The sequence below is a fragment of the Anas acuta genome, chromosome 2, assembly GCF_963932015.1.
Source record: "Anas acuta chromosome 2, bAnaAcu1.1, whole genome shotgun sequence".
In the NCBI taxonomy this organism is placed as follows: domain Eukaryota; kingdom Metazoa; phylum Chordata; class Aves; order Anseriformes; family Anatidae; genus Anas; species Anas acuta.
This window is the reverse complement of record NC_088980.1, coordinates 85,673,457-85,694,656: the sequence shown is the minus strand read 5'-3', so window position 1 is coordinate 85,694,656 and position 21,200 is coordinate 85,673,457. Positions and strand designations below refer to the sequence as shown.

Below are 21,200 nucleotides of genomic sequence, written 5' to 3'. Positions count from 1 at the left end.
AGTTGGAGACTAAATCAATCCACAAGCTAGGAGTTAAAGGGATTTTAGTCCTACCTTAAATGAAAATCTTAGTGCAGCTTCACCTACACAGTTTCAATTGAAAGCTTTAGTGATACAGGTGTCCAGTGTACATATTAACCCACATGAATGCTACTGATTTGCTTTAAAGTCATGGCAATACAAGAAACACAAACCTACTGGTAGTATGTAATCCTAGTACATAGTGGTTTTGTTTCATAGATAGATAGATTTAGAAAATGATTACTATGAATATGACTACCAAACATTCTTATCTTTAACTTGGTTTGGAGAGCTTAAAAGAGAAGCTGATAGAGCTTTGACTTGTGAATGGCTGATCTGTAAATGTCTTGATGTTCTTAGAATTAATTTGAGTGTTCTTCCAGCATGTCACATAGTTTATTCTTCTGCACTAAATTTCTTACTGTGATCCTAAAGAGGTATATTACAGAATCATAGAATGGTTTGGGTTGAAAGGGACCTTAAAAGCTATCTGATTCCAACCCTCTGACATGGGCAGGGACACCTCCCACCAGACCAGGTTGCTCAAAGCCCCATCCAGCCTGGCCTTTAGCACCTCCAGGGAGGGAGCATCCACAGCTTCTCTGGGCAAACTGCTCCAGTGCCTCACCACCCTCATAGTAAAGAATTTCTTCCTAATATCTAATCTAAAGTTTAAAACCATTTTTAATCTTTAGTTTAAAACCATTACTCCTCATCCTATCACCACACTCCCTGACAAAGAGTCCCTCCCCAGCTTTCCTGCAGACCCCCCTTAGATACTGGAAGGCTGCAATGAGGTCTCCCTGGAGCCTTCTCTTCTCCAGGCTGAACAATCCCAGCAGCTCTCTCCACCTGAAAGAGTATCTAGAGAGAGAGGATAGAAAAATCAAGAAATTTCCTATTTATATGAATATGGTGCATAGTTATGAGTATGTTTAGGATTTATTACTTCAAAAAAAAAGCTGGATGAAAAGATGCTGCTAAAGAAAACATCAGGAGGGGCAAAAGAATGACAGAGTCACTGAGAGGATAATGGTGAACCTAAACTTTGTGGAATGTTCCCCCCTCATGGTCAAGCTGAGAAGACAGACATACACACAGCCTCCAGAGGATCTGAAATATTAAAAATAAAAATAAAAAGGAGAGAGAGAGAGAGAGAGAGAGGAAGAGAGAGAGAGAGAGAGAGAGAGAGAGAGAGAGAGAGAATGCCCACATTTATCATAGCTATCTTACACACTCAACTGAAGTGCCTAAGAACCTAGTAATACTGTTTTCCTTTTTTGGGGGACATGCACATCTTCAAAAAGCATTTTTACCTGCCCAAGGTCTACGTTGTCTTCTACAGACATCTGTCTCTTACTGCAAAAGGAATAAGGGTGCCTGGAGTTGTACTAAACTACTTCAGCCAATGGGACAATAGACCTTTCTATGCTTTGAAATTTGGTCAAAATGGACTAGATAGCAAAGAAAAAGAACTAGAAACAAAAGCAGTGGAAACTCCTGAAGAGCTTCTCCTGCCTCCAGATAAACAAGCACAAATATGGAAGCAGACCTCAGTTCTTTTCACCACCGTGTTCATAGGTCTGAAGGTCTATTTCGCTGTTAAAACAAAAAAACAAACAAACAAACAAACAACAACAACAAAAACTTGGAAGGAAAGAGTACATTAAGGTAAACAAGATTCAGGCCTATCATGCTAATGCAGCTGAGAAGCAAGGGCCTACAGTTCTATCCAAAGGACAGAAAGCCAGAAGTGCCCTCAAGGGACAAAAAGTTGTATGAGACTACAGAGTGCTTTATACCCATAATGTAGCACAGTTTCTGTAGAGGTTGTTTACATTGTCAAGTGTATCTGTACTCAAGAGTGCTAAATGCTGAGCTGGTACAAACCATTGTGGCTTTTCAGCTTGTAAATGAGCAATGCCATTACACAGCTGGCTGTCTGGATGCCATAAAAGTTCTACTTTTCACTGAATGTAAATGTTCTATCTCAAAGTTGCAGCAGGTCTGCCTTCCACTTCTGGTCCTGTTTTCTTCATGGTGAATTCAGCCCATCCTCTAAATAAATGTCCCCATAAACAGATGTTAAATTAACTTATGAGCAGAGTTGAAGTAGAAGAGATGCTCATCCACGCCAGGAAAAGAAAGCAGAAAACTATAGCATAAATATATAAAATTACCGGTGAATTTGTTAGGAGACAGTAATGGTTCAAAATACATTGTCTTACTGTCTGCTGACCTGTTAAGTGCTTCTTCCTCTTATGAAAAATTATCACAAGGAACTAAAGGGTATCCCATAATATCACAAAATGTTGAAATCTCACAATGCATTTCTCAGGTTGAGTGCAGAATTGCTTCATTTAGATACAGATCTGTCTTATTCAATTACCAGTGAAGACTACAAAGCATTTTAGTAATGCCATATGTCAATTTAGCTTGCTGAGATATCGTAATTGGCTCCTTTTTAACTTCAGTGATGTCAGGAAAAGATGTGCTTAGCAGTCGTAAGTATATATGCCTTGGCACTACTAAATATCTAGCCGGTTCTGAGACTGCACGTATCTGCAGAAGATTCAATGTTGATATATAATACCTGTTTTTGATGTGCTGGGGAGAACCAAGACACTTGAAGCTTCCATTCACCATAATAGCAAGCCGTGTGCAAAGGGCTTCACATTCCTCCATACTACAAAACATGGTGGAGAAAAGAAAAAGGGATTAAATGAAGTCAAGTGAAAACAGAGAACACTATTTATACCTACCTTTAATTAAAATGGAAGTAATCTGGACAGCTGCAAAAATAGGTACAACAAAATCTTTGGCTTTAAAGGCAATGGTTGAAATTGTAGCCCTCGTTGGTTCATACCAAAAATAATTACCACATGACAGCTAGAAAAGAGCCTCAAAACTGAGTTTATGGTTTTAGTCCATATCTAATTTGACCAATCTAGTTATGATACAAAGGTTTTATTACTACAGCCACACACCTGGCAGGCAGTCACAGAAACGCCACTGAATGTGAGACGATTATTCCCTGTAAAATGTTTGTGGTCATTTTAAGCAAAAGGATGGAGGGAGAAAAATGAAGTTTGCTCAGCTCACCTCTTGCATAATATATCTCCTTAAAAAGGAAAGTTACCCTTAGCCTGACTGCAGGACAGAAGAAGATGCAGTACACTATAGTCCAAACAGAATTTAGGACATGGAAAAGCAACTGAACAGAAAAGCATGTCATATATGACTAAAAAAAAAAAAAAAGCATGTTATAAAAAAGCATGTTACAAAAAAATTTGTAACATTTGTTAAAAAAATTGTTACAAAAAAAGCATGCTATGTATGACTGCTTCAGATGATAAAGAATAACATTGACTTGTAAAGCTTAGGGCAGATATGCTGTCTTTCTACATATTACACAGAATTATGTGAGCATTTCTTCCAAAGCATTGCTTCAGACAGGACATCAGTCAGGACACATTCATCAAAGAGTTGACTTCTCAAAGAGAAGTCAAAGTTGTTTGATGTTCTTGCAATTCACTGTGCTTACTTCCCCATCGCCTCTAAGAAAGTTAAAAAGTCTTCTTGAATGCCTCAGCCATATAGCAGTCCAAATTATAGTATTTACTGAGTGAGCAGGGAGATTAAGTACCCTCCTAGGAATAATTTTCTTAAAATGGGACAGGAATAGGGTGAGAACTGCCAAACCACAAGCCACTATGTTTGAGAGAGATGGTGAGACAGCTAATGCATTTTCCCACAAAGCAGGAAGTTAGCTGAGTCATTTTGGCATGCAGTATGTCATAATGCTCCTCTTGGCATAACAATTCCCAGTTAGGACAAAATAACACAAATTTAGGCCTGTATGGACTGTCAATACAACCACATTCCTCTCCTGCCTCAAAACAAAAGTTGCACATTTTCTCTGAAAATGAAGTAAATAGGTCTCAAATGCCAATCTTTACACAGGAAACCATCTCTATACCTCGGTGCATTTACTTGCTGATATGCATAAAGATTCATTTCATAAGAAGGAATATTTTACTTATGAAGTAGCCTTCAAGAGAATAATCTCAAATAAATCTCCAATGGCCTTCAGCAAATAGTATAAAATAATTTTTCCTTCATCCAACCTGCCACAACAATGTCTGATTAATTAGAAGCGAGATGTGTACACTATCACTGTACTTATAACTGTTTCAGCCAGAAGTCAGTAATTTGTGGAGCTAAATGAGCAATTAGTTACAATTTATTTGATGGATTTATTTATTTATTTATTCTGTTCACAGCATATTAATAATGAGACCACACATCTCTTCTGTTTAGCTGGTGTTTGACAACAGAGGGTTCTTACTATGGACTGGAAAGTTAAAGCAAACTTTACTGAAGATGACTTAATTTACACTGTGTAACTTCTGTTCCCTAATAAGTAAGCTGGTAAACACTTGGGGATCAAATACAGGTATGTGCTTTTGAAGATTCAGTTTCAATAAACAATATTCTTGAAACTTTTGACTGCATTTTTTTCAGCAATAATGTCACACATACATGTACAGGGACAACAAATAGAGATTTTTAGAACATATGAAAAATTTAGCATCTAGCAAACCTATAAGGAAGTTTTGCTACATTCTGTTATTGATTTATTTACTTTTCAAATTTCATTTGGCCAAAACATTGTGTTGCTGTTTTGATTAATCATTTTTTGTCCTTTCTGGGCATGTGTTCATGACCTTCAATCGAAGACATTTTATATATAATTATACTGACTATACTATATTCCCTAGGGGAACAAGTAATTTATTCCATTCTACTACAGACATTACAAAACAGTTCTGATGTTTTCCCCAATAAAATGATGCTCCAATAACCATATCAAAGAATTGACAAGATAGATACTTCCAAGAAGACAGGGTCAATCCTTCCATTTCCAGCAGTGGATACAGAGAATAGCTGATGTATCTGTCTTTAGCATACTACAGCATTTTCCTTCAATATGCTCATGCAAAACAAAATCATTAATAAAATCAGAAAAGTGCTTTCCACTCCTGTGTTTCTAAGGATTTGTAAAGTGGGCAACTGCAAAAGGATAACTTGTGTTCCAAACAAGAGATGCAGCAACATTGAATTGAAAGAGCTTAGAAAAGGGAAGATTCACTGCATCATCTTTCTGCCTGTAGCCTCCTTAAGCCACAATCTAATCCTTGAAAAATGAATATGGAAAATATTTATGATTTATGTACGTTCAACTTTCATGAGCAGGAAGGAGTTGCTAAAGGATACCTAAAAGAGTCAATATGAGTGAAAAAAGAGTGAATATGCCTTCAGAATATTCTCCTCTGTCCTCAGTTAACAGCAAGTGAGGAAGGAGAATAGGAATACGCTTGCTGCTGTAATAAGGGTCACACCTGTGGGATGTCAGCACAGCTGCACAGCCATCCTGAACTTCCTTCAGAATGGTTTTCCAAAGGTAGCGTTTAGAGCAAGGATCCATCCCGGAACTGGGCTCATCCTATGGGAAAAATGAAAATAATGATACAGCAGCACAGGAAAAAGACAGCAGACTTCCAGCCCAGTATGGACAGAATTCACAGTAACAGTACATATTTGTCTCATTTTAAAAACCATGGTTTGGGGAGATAACTGAAAAGACACCCTGATCATTTTTTTTTGTGTTAGCACATTTAACTTCATTCCTATATTTATAAAACACTTTTTTTTATTCAAAAAAATATATATATGTGTGTGTGTGTGTATATATATGTATATATATACATGTATATATTCTATAGGAGAGACTTGCAGGTTTTTTCTCACACTCTGCAAGGTTTGCGTTTGTGTCTGTCCCCCTACATGCATAGCTGCCATGAGCACAAACAAGTGCTAAAGGACTTGTGCTAACTCACATATGCTTGCTACTGCTCACCCCATACCAGGCATGGACAGTATATTTGGACCCTACATCTTCCAGCTGTTACTCCTGGAGTCCCTTTAGAAAAACTCCCACCTGTGAATCCACAGAATTAAATAATAACCCAATCAGTGCTTCCCAATGCAAACTACCTGGCTTTTCCTGTTTCCAACTCAGATGGCTTCCATGGAGAAAGAAGCAAAGCTACAAAGAGCTTTCCCCTTCCTATCTAATCCTGCTGTCCTCAGTAGATCAAATTTTGACCTCTTCTACTCATAGAAACATGAAGAATGATATTGCCAAAACCAATAATTTTAATTTTAATACTGTACAATTTCATGAGGGCTATCAGCATCTTCATGACATATCAAATTAGGATGGCATGGGCTTGGCCTATGCAGCAAGGACTCCTAGCTGAAAATTGTAAGCAGAGTTATCAAGAAACAAAGCAAACAAAGCATCCTGCCTGATGCTGATTGTGGTGCTTAGCTACCAACAACAGAGGTGAAAAGGAATTTGGTTCAGCCTCTTAACTGTAGAGGGGCAACAAAACAAAAATAAAAAGCAGTAAAACTGAAAATAAAATATTATAATAATAATTATAATAAAAAATAAGGCTATCACCTAAATTAATAGCTACAATCCTAGATGCAAGCTGGAAATAGATACAGTAGTTTACATTGGTGCTTTTGCTTCTCAGACAAAAAAAAAAAAAAAAAAAGAGAGAGATTTTTTTAAAATACTGAGCAGCTCCCTTAAAATCGGATACCTTTTTTAAAACCAATCAAATCTTTTAAAGTTTTTGACATGTTTATACATTTCTTTCCTTTTTTCATTACATATGCAATAGCATCTGCCCTGAAGGTATGGCTACTTGCAGTAGCAAGCTGTCATAAAAACATTAAAAAACAGTTGGAGCATTTTCTAAGATCAGGAAAAAGCACTGAATTAAGATTATCTCCTTTTACTAACTGAAGCAGAGTCAGTTTAAGCATAAAATGTAAATAAAATAATTCAACTCAGAAGTGAGTCAACATTATGAAGCTAGAAGAAACAAAATATGTCTCATTTTCAGAACATACAGAGCTTTGGAAATATAAAGCCTATAAAGCCAAAACCAATTTTATATTTTTCTACTTAGTCTGTGATCTATGACTGGAAGTACTATTTGCCCTCTCAACTCTGGAGGACAAATCACATCCTTCTGACAAGTCTGAAAGGCTGATTCAACCATTGAACTGGTTGAGATCTTCCCACCCAAGGTTGAAGGAAGAGTGGTGTCATCTTCTCTAGTGAAAAAAAAATATGTGGTGATGAGAAAAAGAATACAGTACAAAATTCCCATAGCTTTGTAATTCCATGATCTTCAATACAAAAGACATTGTTTATGCTGAAAAGGCCAGTTTCAGGCCTAAATGAATGGTAAAATGCGGGCACCAAGACAACACATAATTCAATTTAACACCATTCAGGATTATTAGTTTAATTAGTGAATCCAATAAAAACATAAAAACCGGACAATTTATGAAGCATGATGAAGCAAGAAATATGAAAATCCTCAAAAAGACAGGTAATTAGTAACGCCAGCACCAAATTACTCACTAAAATCAGAATCTTCCTTCTTAAGACGGCCAGTAGAATTGTTCATACACATTTTTCTCATGTTATATACAAAGTAAAGAATACATACATCATTAATGTATTTTACAGCATTTTTTTTTCTTTTCTACATAAAGAAATCTTAAAATAAGTTATTTATCTATTTGGGTCCTGGGATGCTATAACTGCATTTGTACTTGTTTAGGGTCCTTTTTCCTTGCCCATCCCATTGACCCAAGGAAAAGAAGAAAAAAGAAAAAAGGAAAAATAACATCAGATTATGATTTGGAAGCACTGGTGAATAAAATTAAATGTTCATATGGCAAAGCAAACAGGACAGTTGTTCATTTGTGTATCAATTACTTCTTGACTGACCAGAAAACTACCTGATTGTTATTAAAGCAACACACAAGACAAGGAAATTCAATGCATTTATCATGTTTCCAAAGTAGCCGCGGTACTGCCTCTACTCACCAGTAAAAGTATTTGGGGTTTACCGACTAAAGCCACAGCAGTAGAGAGCTTTCTCTTTGTGCCAGCACTGTATGTTCTCACCAATTTGTCAACATGGGCATTGAGATGTAACCGGTTGACAAGGTCCTCTGCTACCTGCAGTTTAGAAATTTGAAAGTCAACAAAGACAAGCCAAATAAGGTAGGCATTTAAATACACTGTTCATGAAGATTAAAAGTAAGCATACAAGTTATTTCCTCCCTTACCCCCATTTGCTGCATATGAATCATTGCAGCAAACTTCTGAATCATAGAGGTGCACAAAAAGCTACTTTGGGACCCTTTTCCTCCACACAAAGAATAAGGATATTCTTATATAGAAAATTTGGCTCTGTCATTCCTTGTAATTCCTTGTGTCATTTACATTCACTTTGGTTTGGTAGCTCAATGATCTAAAATGTTCCTCATTTTACTTAGTTCTCCAGTATTCACCTGATCAAACACCTCAGTGACAGAAATTCAGGAAATAAAATTCTACATCAACCACAAAAATGGAAATGGCAGAAAAGAAAGTCATGGATCAAACATTTAGAGTTTCTTAAAGACAAAAGATCATTTAGGATTTAATTAGCAGACCTTTGAAATAAAGGGGAAGGGCAAATTAGACCCAGCTCTTGGGTGTAATATTGTGCTTAAATAAGTATTTGTGATCCACACTGGTCATGCACAAGAGTGCAGCAGGAGACAATGCTTATATCCTCTATGGCCTTTCTTCTCTACCAATTAGAGACAATCCTAACGTACAAGGCTACCTCAAATACTGCTGCTAAAGAACTTTAAATGTACTAAGAGCCTTTTTCCACCTATAGCAACTAGACCATCCAAAGAGACCTCATGCAAAACCATGTAGGACTCTTCTACTCAGCACTAACAGACACCCTACAAAACACTATGTCTTTAGCAGTATGCTGCTGGGTGGCTCTATCATCAACAGGTGATAAAATTTGCACTACAGCCAATCTACCTTTGTGCTAGATGTAGCACAACCAGGGGATTCTTGTAACAAGTAGTTGCATGATGCTCTAACTCATGTCTCAGATCCAACACCAGAGCATCCACTACAGTATTATGCATTATTTTTGCTTCCGCTGTGCTACCTTCAGCAAAAAGCAAACATTGGATTTGTCAGATCAGATTGACTGTGTTGAGTTAATTTAGAAAATCCAACAGAAAACAATATATCAATCAACAATATTATGAATATTCACTATCTATTTCAAATAAACTGCCATAAACAACCATTTTCATGAGAACTTTATGCAATTTCCTTAGGAGACGATACTCAAGATATTCATAACTGTTCTAGCAAACTTTTCAGTAATACACATAAAAATAAAAGACATCTCCAAGTTCTTTGTAGGCAGGAATAATGCTGCAGCGGTACGAATCTGGAATGCTCTAGCATAGACACTGGCACTGGTATTCCAAAGTCACTTGTGTTCTGTGTACCTTATTGTATAACCTGAGAGCAGTGGATGTTCTCAGACAAAACCTACATTCAAAAACGTTGTTCTGGCTACATTAAATGAAGAAAGTTTAAGAAAAAGAAAAAATAAAAACAACAACAAAACATTAATCAACAACTATTAAACCATCCACAAACAATTTTATACTGAAAAGTTCACATCTTCTTCTGTTTCAGAGGTAATTCAAAGTGTTTTGCTTTCCTTTAGATACTATTGCTGTATACCAGTACAAGTGCTGCAAACTCAAATATTCTGTGGCTTTAGAAACAGTTGAAAGCCTAAGCCTAATTATAAGATATAATAGCAGAGAGTCTTTTGTTTTTGTTGTGTTTGTTTGGTTTGGTTTGTGTTTTTGTTGTTGTTTTATCTTTCAAACATAGGTCTTCTTATACACTCAAGCAACCTGTAAAATAAATACCTCTAAAGCACATGGTAAATTGCTTATCCACTCTACTAAACTGATTTAATGTTGCTATGACTGGAAATGCATGCGTGTTAGTGATGAGATGATTATCCTCCTACAAATCACAGAATCATAGAATATTCCGAATTGGAAGGGAGTCACAAGGATCATTGAGTCCAACTCCTGGGTCCTCAAAGGATCACACAAAAAATCAGACCACATGTCTGACAGCATTGTCCAAATGCTTCTTGAATGCCAACAGGCTCGGTGCTGTGACCACTGCCCTGGGGAGCCTGTCCCAGTGCCTGACCACCTTCTGGGTGCAGAACCTTTTCCTTTCACTCAGCCTGAACCACTCCTGTCGCAGCTTCAAGATGTTTCCTCAGGTCCTATTGCGTGTCACCAGAGAAAAGAGATCAGCGCCTGCCCCTCCATTCCCCCTTGTGAGGAAGCTGTAAGACTGCCATAAGGTCTCCTCTCAGTCTCCTCTGCTCTGGGCTGAACAAACCAAGTGACATCAGCCACTCCTCATATATCTTGCCCTCCAGAGCCTTCACCATTCTATGGATTCTATGATTCTAAAGTGACCTCAATGATAATGAAAATGTCATCTGAATGAAAGTAGATATATTATACATTAGATATAGTGTGGAAGAGCCTGCACATCTTCATTATAACTTCATTTATCTGTATAACCAGTGGTGTCTTCTGGTTTGCATCATAGTGTACCATAAAGTAAAAATGAAAATCCCTCTTAAATGACTTTAAGTGAAATCCAGAATTGGACATGTGACAAATCTTCAGATACACACAATTATGCAAGGCATTTACAATTCTAATGGTTTCCTTCCTTTAGTGAATATGAGATATATCCACAATCACCTTCTCTCCCTCCCTGTCCTATTCATCATGATGTTCTATTTCTGGTTTCAATTACTTTCAGCAGTGAAGAGTGAGGAGATACATGAGGAGATACATCAATTTATATAGCAAGTTGGTAATATTGAGGCCAAATGAAAAGACGCAGTTATACGCAAATATATATTTTGTGAGTGCATTTGAACCATAAAGATATTTTACATCTACTCATGCCTGTAGTCGTGAATTTAATCTTTCCTCCCTTTCTCTTCCCCCCATCCAGATAACAGAATTTATATCTTTAAGCTAAAAATTTCCCTATTTTCCAACATTCCTTAAACTGATTTATTTTCCCTATCCAAGCCTAATATCTAAAGAAAAAGTTCTTTTTTTTTTTTTTTTTTTTCCAAATTAATTTAATAGTTCCCCCAATTTTGGAATACTCATTGGAATAAGTCCTTGAATCTGTAAAATCATGTACAGACCCATGTGGGAGCAGTTCTTGAAGAGTTGCTGCCTGGGGGCAGCCCTCGCAGGATCAGCTTGGGAATGGCATCCCATAGGAGGGACCCCACATGGAGCAGGGGCAGGGAGTGTGACTGTGAAGGAGAAGGGGAGACGAAGCTGACAGAAGCTGACCACAGCCCCCATTCCCCACTCCCTTGCACCACTTGGGGAGAGGAGGTGGAAGAGGATGGATAGGGGGAGGGTGGTTTTAGTTTGCTTTTAGTTTCTCACTTCTCTAGTCTTTTAGTGACAAGCAATAAATGACATTAATCTCCCTATGTTAAGTCTGTTTTGCCTGTGGCGGTAATTGGTGAACCATCTCCTTATCTCAACCCTTGAGCCTTTTCTATTGTATTTTCTCCACCTCTTTCTCTGAGAAAGTGGTTGTGGTGGAGTTCTGCTGTCCAGCTGGGTAAAACCACCACAGCAAGGTAACTTGAACTTTTGCACACATCTTAATTTTTCTAAGAGTAAAGATTAAAGTAGGCATTGTGCCACCTATCAACCAGGAAACCAAGAGGTACATTTACTTCTCTCAAAAGCAGTAAATGATATTAATATGATATTAAAATGATATTAATTATGTAACCCACAATGCTAATTATTTTCCACTGTCCTCCAAAGTTACCACTAATAGTAAAACATTAAGTAGTACTGAGAGTGATCAGCTAGTATGTCTTCCAGAAAAAAATGGATTGAGTCAGAGAGGCCTCAGTCTATTAGAAGTCTAGAAATGTAGCGTAGCTATCCTGAGTTGAAAGGCTGTAAGCATCAGCTTATTAATTTTTCATAATTCTGAAAAAATAAACATAATGTGCAACTCTTTGTTATTTTATTGTGAACAAAACCATCAAAAACCAAACCCGACTGAAAATACGAAAAGTGTGTCAGACCTAACAGAAATAATAAGCATAAGATGAATTCTAGAGTCACTTGAAAAAGTTATACAGTCCCCCAAAAAAGTTGTTCTATCTGTCAGGTTCTGAGTAAATTTGAATGCCATATAGATTAAATATCCTAAGTAACAATCAAGCATCAAATCCATGCAAAACGGTAGTTATTCTGCTTCAGAATAAACCCAAAATTTTTATGTTTCTTCCATTAGGAAAGTGTATCTCATGGTCAAAGTTCTCAGGGAATATAGTTCTTTATCCCAGATAATAAAACTGTGCACTCTAATTCTGCTTGGAGTCTTAAAAAACAAGCATGAAAGATTTGTGGATGCAAAGAGTAACTGCTTTTACAAGTTCCTGTTTCCAGCAGCGCTAGAATAGAGCACATAAGCAAGTCAATGAGGCTCCAGAGTCAGTGCAAAAATCTTCCTGGAGAGTGAACTTAAAAAGAAATCACATTGGCACAGTAAGAAGTTGCCTCTGAAAGCGTGGTGAAGCTTGTTTTGAGATCTCCAATGCATAAGTTTTAATGCAAATGGGATGTGTCAATTAATACTGTATTAGTATTTGACTTTTTTTTTTTTTTTTTTAACAAATTGTATGCAGTCTTCTGGAACAAACTGAGATGCCGAAACTTGATATATTAAAGAAATAAAAATAACTATTAAAATACTATGTTAAACCAGTATATGTCTAAGTAGTCCACAAGCTCTACTTCCAACTTACCAGTTTTTAGAAAAATAATAAAGTTTCAGAGCAGCTTTAGGAAGTAAAGTAAAACTTCATGTTCCATGAAACTTAACATCGATAGCAAATGACCCGTTTTCCTCCTCCTTTCCCATTCAGTTAATTACTGTTTTGGAACATTAAGTGCACTCAACTTTATGTCAGGCACTTAACTCCTGCTGTTGATAAATCTGTCTAGCAAAAGGATTTGATCTTTGAAGTTAGTGCTTCAGTAGATTTCTTCAGTAGCAAGGCATCCAGTAACTCACCTGCCCACTTGCTAATTTATTTAAAAACTAAACAAACGTATGTTGCTTTCTGCATAGTAATCAAAACCATGTACTCCCTAGAATATGCACGTGTGTGTGTGTGCGCGCACTAATATCAACACTCACATGTAAGCATTCAGAGGCAAGCTTGGAACACCATATCATAGGTAGGAGGGAATGAGAAAATAGCAGCTTACATTTCCATACAGTTGTTGTTCTAAAGCATTCTCAGCCTTATTTTCTTTATAAGCAACTAAAATACACAGTTTCACCAAGCACCAGCCATTTCTGGGTTGAAGCACAGCAGCTGTTCAGCACTTCACAGCAATGCCACACTGCTGGAAGGGCCCACTGACAAAAACATTTGTTTTCCTCTGAGATAGCTGCACTTCAGTTGTTGATGAAGGTAAACTGGAGTAGCTAAGTAATATTTGCAGGAGGCCTTTGATGCCTTGATTGCAAGCATATGGCAACAAAGTCTGCTCTGTCATCTATGTAGACCAAAAACAATGACAGCTGAAAGGAAGAATGGTCTCTGTATCACAGATGTGATACTAAGGCACAAGAAGCAGCACCTAGATCATCTAAGGTTCAGGATAGTCAGAAGATTGACAGTTATCGTCCCTCAGTGCACCACAGTACCATAACTCATCTCTAAACAACAAATAATTTATTTTAATCCACTTGAAGCAGGAACAGTATGTGAGTTACTACTCCTCTTGGGGAACTGTTCCCCATATGGTTTTGAGAGCGTCCACTGGAGTATCTGTGTACTGATTACCCAGAGTAGATGGAGTTGAATACAAAGTGGAAGCTCTTAGGTACAGAAATTATTCATCAATACTTCTGCATTTGCAAGGGGTTTTATGAATGCCAGATATTTCAAAGAGCGAGCAAAAATCTTATTTTAGAGGAGGTATAGGAAGTCAGGTTATCCTTGTGGCTCCTCACCAAATGCAGACAGGTGATAGCAATTACAGTGGTGTTCATTTACATATGCACATGCAGAGAGACCCCCTGCAGGCACAGCATAGAAAGCTGTTGGTATCATCCTGCTCCTTGCAATCTGGAAAATTTCCCAGACACCTGAGATGAGTTCAGTACCACATGGGACAGGTTATTTACGAAATTCAGATCCTTGTGGCACACCACAAATCTATCTCCATTCTCAAGGCTCCACACCAGCTCCTGATCCTGCTCCTTAGGCTGTCTGGAGACAGCCTAACTGCCTCCAGAGCAGCTGCTGCTGGAAACCTACATCATAGGCTCATTGCTACTCCATTCCTTTCTGATGGTCACCATCTGCCTCACTTTATGTGCTATTCAGTCTATATACAAAGGGAGATTGTTTCCTCTATGCTCCAGGGTGCACTTTCTGAGAGCAACATGTATGTATAAGACCTCGAGTCTGTGAGTTTAGTGAGTCCCCTGAAATTTATTTAAGACTAAGTACTTCTATCATTCAAGTGCTTTTCTGAACCTCACACTCTTCTTAAGATGTCTTAAAAACTGCTTCATTTATAGCGCATGGTGTACCATTTGGACATATGGGTTATAATGTATTGTACTTTCTTCTGAAAATTATTAAATAATAAAAAAAAAAGCTTAAAAGCCATGTTTACAGCGCTTTAAAGAACACTGCTGTGTAATTAAACAATCAAACTTTGATTCCATTTTAAATTGCACTGAGGACCAATAGTATTCAATAACTTCTGTAAGAGGTAAGAATATTTACTAGCATCGTTTTGAATGACCACACCGCTCTAGGACAGAGGCCAGAATCTGTTGCCACCTATGTTTCTTTTAAAGCATCATGATAACAAATGCTAGTTATGATAGGCTTTTAGCCCAATTGTTAGATCTGCCACTTAATGGAAAAAAACACATAATTATAGTTTAGAAGGCTAGTATATTAACAATTAGCCCTTAATATGTTTCCTTTAGATCAAAGGAAACAAATTCATGTTTGTAGCATTCTGCCAGTACTCTGAAGCAAAAACTACCAATGATGAGTTAAGATCAGCAAACAACTAAGTAAAAGACTGCAGCATGATTTCTAAGAACCCTGCAAGAAGTATACTGTTAAAACAATAAGCTAATGTCCAGCCAGGGTCTATTAAGGAGATAACCCAAGAGAAGGTGCAAAGACTTGTAAGAATCTTTCATATCCCCTAACCTCTGATCCAGCAACACCCAACTGATTAGCTTAAGGAAACATTCAAACTATTACCTGCCCTGATGCTATTATTGGGATAAGATAGCAGTTATTTTAGAATATTCAGTGTCCCATTGCTGGAGACAGACCTTTTTCTCAAATAGTACCTAGCTGCTGGGGGAAAAGCTGCAAAGAAACAAGAAGGCAGACTCAATACACAGACAAGGAACTGACAATAAACCACTTGGTGAACCCTGAGGCAATAACCAAGAAGGCGGTAGGTAGGTAGGTATCTAAGTAGGGAGGTAGAAAAGAGATTTCAGTTACATACAGTTTTGTTTCTAGGAAAAGGGAGAGGAAGACAGACAGCCTTGTGGAAGTTACAAGGACAATCTGGGATACCATACAGACCTAAAAGTTATGTGGTACCAATCTATACAGCACAAATGAACTTGATTTCATACCACACTTCAGTTTTCACTTGTAAATAGAGATGCACAAGAGACTGAACTGCTTAAGAATAGGCCATATCAGAAATTTACATCAGTGGAGATGGAAATAAATTAATAAATAAATTTTATACTATTACCATTTAGTATGTGATTTCTAGTATGAGTTGACTGACGAGGCTCTTTAAAGATTCAAAGAAGAAAAAAAAAAAAAAAAAGGAGAGAGAGGGAGAGAGCTATTTGTTGCTCAGAACAGCCACATCTGTATCAGTAAACCCAAAAACTCCCAAGTGACATTCCCAGGTATTGTAATAGCCTTTGCTAGTAAGTTTAGTAAGTTGTTAAACTATTTCCTGACACAGGTTTGGCTTCTTCTCCTCAGACAAATCCAGGAATATTTTAGGGACTGCTCCCAGCAGGCAATTTGAATGCAGCCACTGCCTTGTGAAGGTTAAGGCTTTTACCAGCAGAGTGCTGACAGCTGCCACTTGGCCTCGGCACCCAGATGCTTATTTTCTTTAAATAGAAATTCAACAGATTTCAATTTCTTTCAAGTTTAATTCCATCTCTGAAGAAAAGGTGCATGACCTGGCACATTTGGTGTTCCTTCCCAGTCCTCTACATGTGGCAATGAAGGTATTGAATCATTCATAAATTTCATTTCCTTTAGAATATGTGTATCAGAGATTGTGTTTGCATATTTCACTATCCTCAGTGAAGTTACTGTGTTTGAACTAGCACTGGACAGAAAAAAAAAATACTTTTTAGATAAATTAACATGACAAAAAACCTTATTACAAACACTGTTAAGATGAAATATTGGATATTATCACATGTAAAAAAAAGCACCCTTCTTTCATAAACTCCACTGCCCAACCTGGCTGCAGCTCCACCTGCAGATCTGTTCATATCTATTCATACCTTACAGATATGTTGTTTTGGAATTCCACGCAGTATGCAGTAATAATAAAGATGCTCCCAACCCGTTAAAAGTTCATCCAGGGCATCATGCTGTGGACAATAGCCGATAAGAATGCCTTCAGAGTTAGCAGACAGTATATCCAATTCAGATCTGCTTAAAAGAAAAAAAAAAAAAAGTAAAAAACACAGCCCTAGTTTTCACCCTTTGTGATATAGAGTCTTCAAGACAAGTACACATCTCTTGCTCTTTTGGTAAATGAGTTTGACTCTCTTCACTGTCATCACTTAACATGGTACCACCCATACTCAATGCAAGCTTTTTGTCCCTTTCTCTGAGATATGCACTGCCACCCATGCTTTACTGCTCCAAATGTACATGGATGAACAAACACAGGAGGACAGATCTATGAGAACTAATTCTTACCAGGTTTACCTCCCCTATACATTTAGTAGACCCTGCTCTGGGGGGATATACTTCAAAACCATGCAGTGTTCATCACATTCAATATTAGAGGGGCATTAGTCTCGAAAGAGAGAGCAAAACATTGCTGTGTATTCTTTACATTCTGTATACATGCATACATGCATTGTCTAAACAACAAAAGCCAGAAATCCAAAGCCTATTAAAGACTAGGAAGTTTAAAGACAATACAGGTAAAAATATAAAGTGATTCTGATTTCAGAGACTTTGGCCATCTCTTCATAGCTGTATGGCATTACTTGAAATTGCATTCATTGCTAAGAAGCAAGCTTGATTGCAAGGGTGTCTCATTAACCATAATGGCACTAAATCTATCCTATTTATTCCAACATCTAATCCAACATTCAATGATGCTGATTTACATTTACAGAAAAGACCTGTCAAAACTAAGCTACTTAATTAAAAAGAGAAAAATTGAGTTTTGAAAAAAGTTTTTAAAAGGTTCTGCATTACAGAATGGCTTACCCCTTAGTGGTTTTCTATGTTTCTGGTTAAGAGAACTAAATATATGATTATTAATTTAGACGCAATGTAAATGCATTAAATGGAGGATCTACTAATATCAGCACCAGTGAAAACAGAAATATGTATCTCCTGTTCCTTAACAACATTCAGGAGTCTGGAGAAAAAGAAAATACAAATTCTACATTTTACTTAATGAATCACAACATCAAAATATTTTAATCCTTTCAAAAGATAAGGTATCATGATTACGATGAACCTTGCTGGACACTAATTAGAATGGGCTTTTGCTCTTAATGGCAAAGATATAAAATTTTAGTACCTTTGTAGGTTTGGATAGTGCCAAGGCAGTTAACTGCCTGTAGATATCTCCCTAGGTAAAGACTTAGAAAAAAAAAAGGGGGGGGGGGGCTGGGGGGGGAAAGGAGGGAAGAGGATGCTAGAAGTGCACTCTGTCATTAAATCTATATCTACTTAAAGATTATCTTAAATAACGTATATACAGATTTTTTCCCAACCCAATTTCTAGACATACCTAAATCAAATTAAACAAGGTTTAAGGTCATATTTACCATAAGCTATGGACTGAATAATGTTGATCTTATTACATGGCCTGACAGAAGCCGCGTATTCTTTATTTAACAAAATCTAACATTGTGAAACTATCTACAGTGAAATGCTGTCAAGATGCTGCTGAATAGAGAGTGATGTGCATAAGGTTTGCTATACTAGGAAGATTCAGGCAAGCTAACAAGGCTTCTTTTTCTTACAGGTACTCTCCTTGGAGTCTGGGTTTTTAGTTAGATGCCAAGTTCAATCACAAGAGAACAAATCACACTCAGGGGTAAATTCAGGGACATTTACTCAGCATGAACTCTCTATCTGGATAGATACATATAGCTTGGAATGGATCCATACCACGAAGAACAAAAAATAAGTATGCATGGCTGCGAAATATAACAGACACCTGATGTCCTTAAGCTAGAACTTGATTAGACCGTAGTTACTCAGCTTGCATTGGATAATAAAAACACTTCTGTGTCCACAGTGCTAATTGCACAGATACAGTTTTAGTGTTGTGCTTCCTATGAAGCATACACAGCCTTAGATGAACAAGATCCCACCCAGCAACCTTTAGCTTTCATAAAGAAAGAATGGAGTGAGAATACATCATTTAATATTATTACTCAGCTTGGTCCTTATCTTGCATCTACATCCATTAGTGCTGACCTTGAACACATAAAGCGTTCCCATTAGTAAAGAAATTCTAATGTATCCACTAATGAACTCATGGACCTATCCGTCATAAAGCAGAAAGAAATCTGAATAGAATTTAACGACAACAAAAAAAAAAGCCATATGTGGATTCTAGCTTTTTATTGAAATATTTTTGATATATATATTAGAATGCCTACTCTTTCCACAGCAATAATACTGAGTAGATGTCCAAAACAAAAAGGTTGGAGATCAAAATTGAGTTTTGTTTAGCCAGCATAACTTTTCTCTGAATACTAGAATAAGAGATGAAAGAAAGCCACAGCATAATCTTTAATTACAGAACATATTTTAGGATAGACACCTGCCTTTATCTCAGGAAATTAATTTTCCTTGGAATTCAGTTAGTCTCTCAAATCTCATTTTCATGTGCTTAATGAACTTTTCAAGAAGTTACAGCATGATACCCCAAACCCTTTTCACTAAGTGATATAGTATAAATGCTTTAAAAAAGAAAAAAAAAACCTCTGATGATATTCAGTAAATTAATTATATCTTTCTTTAACAAACATCATGCATGATATTATCAGAATACAATAAGAAACATAAATTTTTATATTTTCTGAAATATAGATTAGCATACAGCAAAATAACAAACTTTTTCTCAGCCTAGAGAAAAGCAAGCCTTTGTTTTCTGCCCTATTATTATCAACATGCTAGCATTTCTCATTAGACCACTGATGTAAACAACATGAGAGATGGCAGGGGAAAGCTGATTTTAAAAATGAAGAGAGAAAGCATATATAACTACAGATTCCAACCTTTCTGTGCCTTTCTGTCCATAGTACAGTAGACACAATGAATACCAGTCTAATTTCTAAAAACTATAGGATAGAAAACAGACTTTTACACAAATAAAAGGATTTCTGTATCATTATAAAAATATGTAGGAATGGTTATCTTCAGACTCTTAGTTATTTTGGTCTGACCTAGTTCAGGCATGGAACATAAGTTCTCATCTTCCTAGTGAAGATTCATTTTTAGATTGTATTGTTACGCTCAGTCAATACTTTCACTTACTATTTAATTTTTTGTGTAAAGTGGAAGAGCTGCAACAAATGAAACCGGCAGAATGTATCCAGAATATTTTATATGTTAAATAAAAATTTAAAGGTGAAAAACTAAATTGCTAGTACACTTCTTGAAAAGGTCAGCAGACTCTATGGCATCCTTGAGAAAAATAGTACAGAGTAGCACTTGAAACCTTGAAAATATTGTATTCTTTCCTTTTCTCTATGCTTTTGTCTCCATTTATACGGTAAGAATTATGATAACTTTAACTTAAATCATCCTGAAAAAAAAATAATCCAAGACTTCAGGAGGCTTCCATAAATTTGGAATGCTCATCTTACAAAGTTTTGTACTAATGATGAAGGAAACTTGCCAGCCTTGCAAGGCAATGGGGATTTTATCAAACTAAACTCAGAGTGGATTAAACCTTCACTTAAATGTATTCCTTCACTGATCATTTTAACGTATTTAACCGATCCATTTCTTTTGTGTGTTGCAGTACCCCTGAAATCTGATTCCAGTCTGGAAAGCTACCCTGGAGTGGCATGGGCCACTCTAGTCAGAAAGCTTTTGCTGGCACTGAAGAGAGAACAAAACATTTGAATATATGCGAAGAATCTCAAACAAAACCTGTTGCTTTCTGTCACGTGAACCGGACTTACATCTTTCAGAAGGCTGGGTTGGTTGTTGCTGAGACTGAATTTCCTTCTCATTTATTACAGTGGTTACCAACAATATTGCTTAGGCAGCTGTAGGTTGACATTCAAAGGTACGACCTCAATTTCAACACAACTTAGCGCCCCCAATATCAGCCTTTTGGCTGTTTATGAAAAAATGTTTCACTGTTGACTCTGCTGTGCACTTTGGTTCATTTTTGTGTGCTTTTTCTGTGGTGTCTGAATGTAGTTAAAATAAAGGCAATGATATATGTGGTACTTACAATGGCTTCTGCAGAGAGATAAATTCTAATAATTAGTCAAAATGAAATATAAATTTACAAATTGCAAAAGTAGTTAGACATTCCATTGTACTCATAACTGCACATTCAATTCAGTGCATACTAATGCTCAATTAACATTATAAAAAATCAAGGTTAAAATATAATTAATGTAACTAAAGCTTAGTTATAATTAAACTAATTATACTGATATACAGTGTAACAACAGCTTTCTCAGCCATTATATTGATGCAAATTTATTCTGCCTTTCAAGTAAAGCTATTCGAATTACATTTTAAATTATTTATCAAGCTGAATATCATAACTATCAAGAGTCCAAGTTGTAGCTC

General features: G+C 36.7%; 1 protein-coding gene across 1 annotated transcript in view; it reads right to left on the bottom strand.

Annotated features, from left to right (window-relative positions):
• ABCA13 (ATP binding cassette subfamily A member 13) overlaps nt 1-21,200 on the bottom strand; it is a 191,189-nt gene that overhangs the window by 13,466 nt on the left and 156,523 nt on the right. Inside the window, exons 55-58 of the mRNA XM_068671052.1 lie at nt 16,685-16,835; nt 8,000-8,134; nt 5,424-5,527; nt 2,615-2,707 (exon numbers count right to left, since the gene is read on the bottom strand). Of these exons, the coding sequence (XP_068527153.1) occupies nt 2,615-2,707; nt 5,424-5,527; nt 8,000-8,134; nt 16,685-16,835 (483 nt within the window). The remainder of the gene's footprint in view (nt 1-2,614; nt 2,708-5,423; nt 5,528-7,999; nt 8,135-16,684; nt 16,836-21,200) is intronic.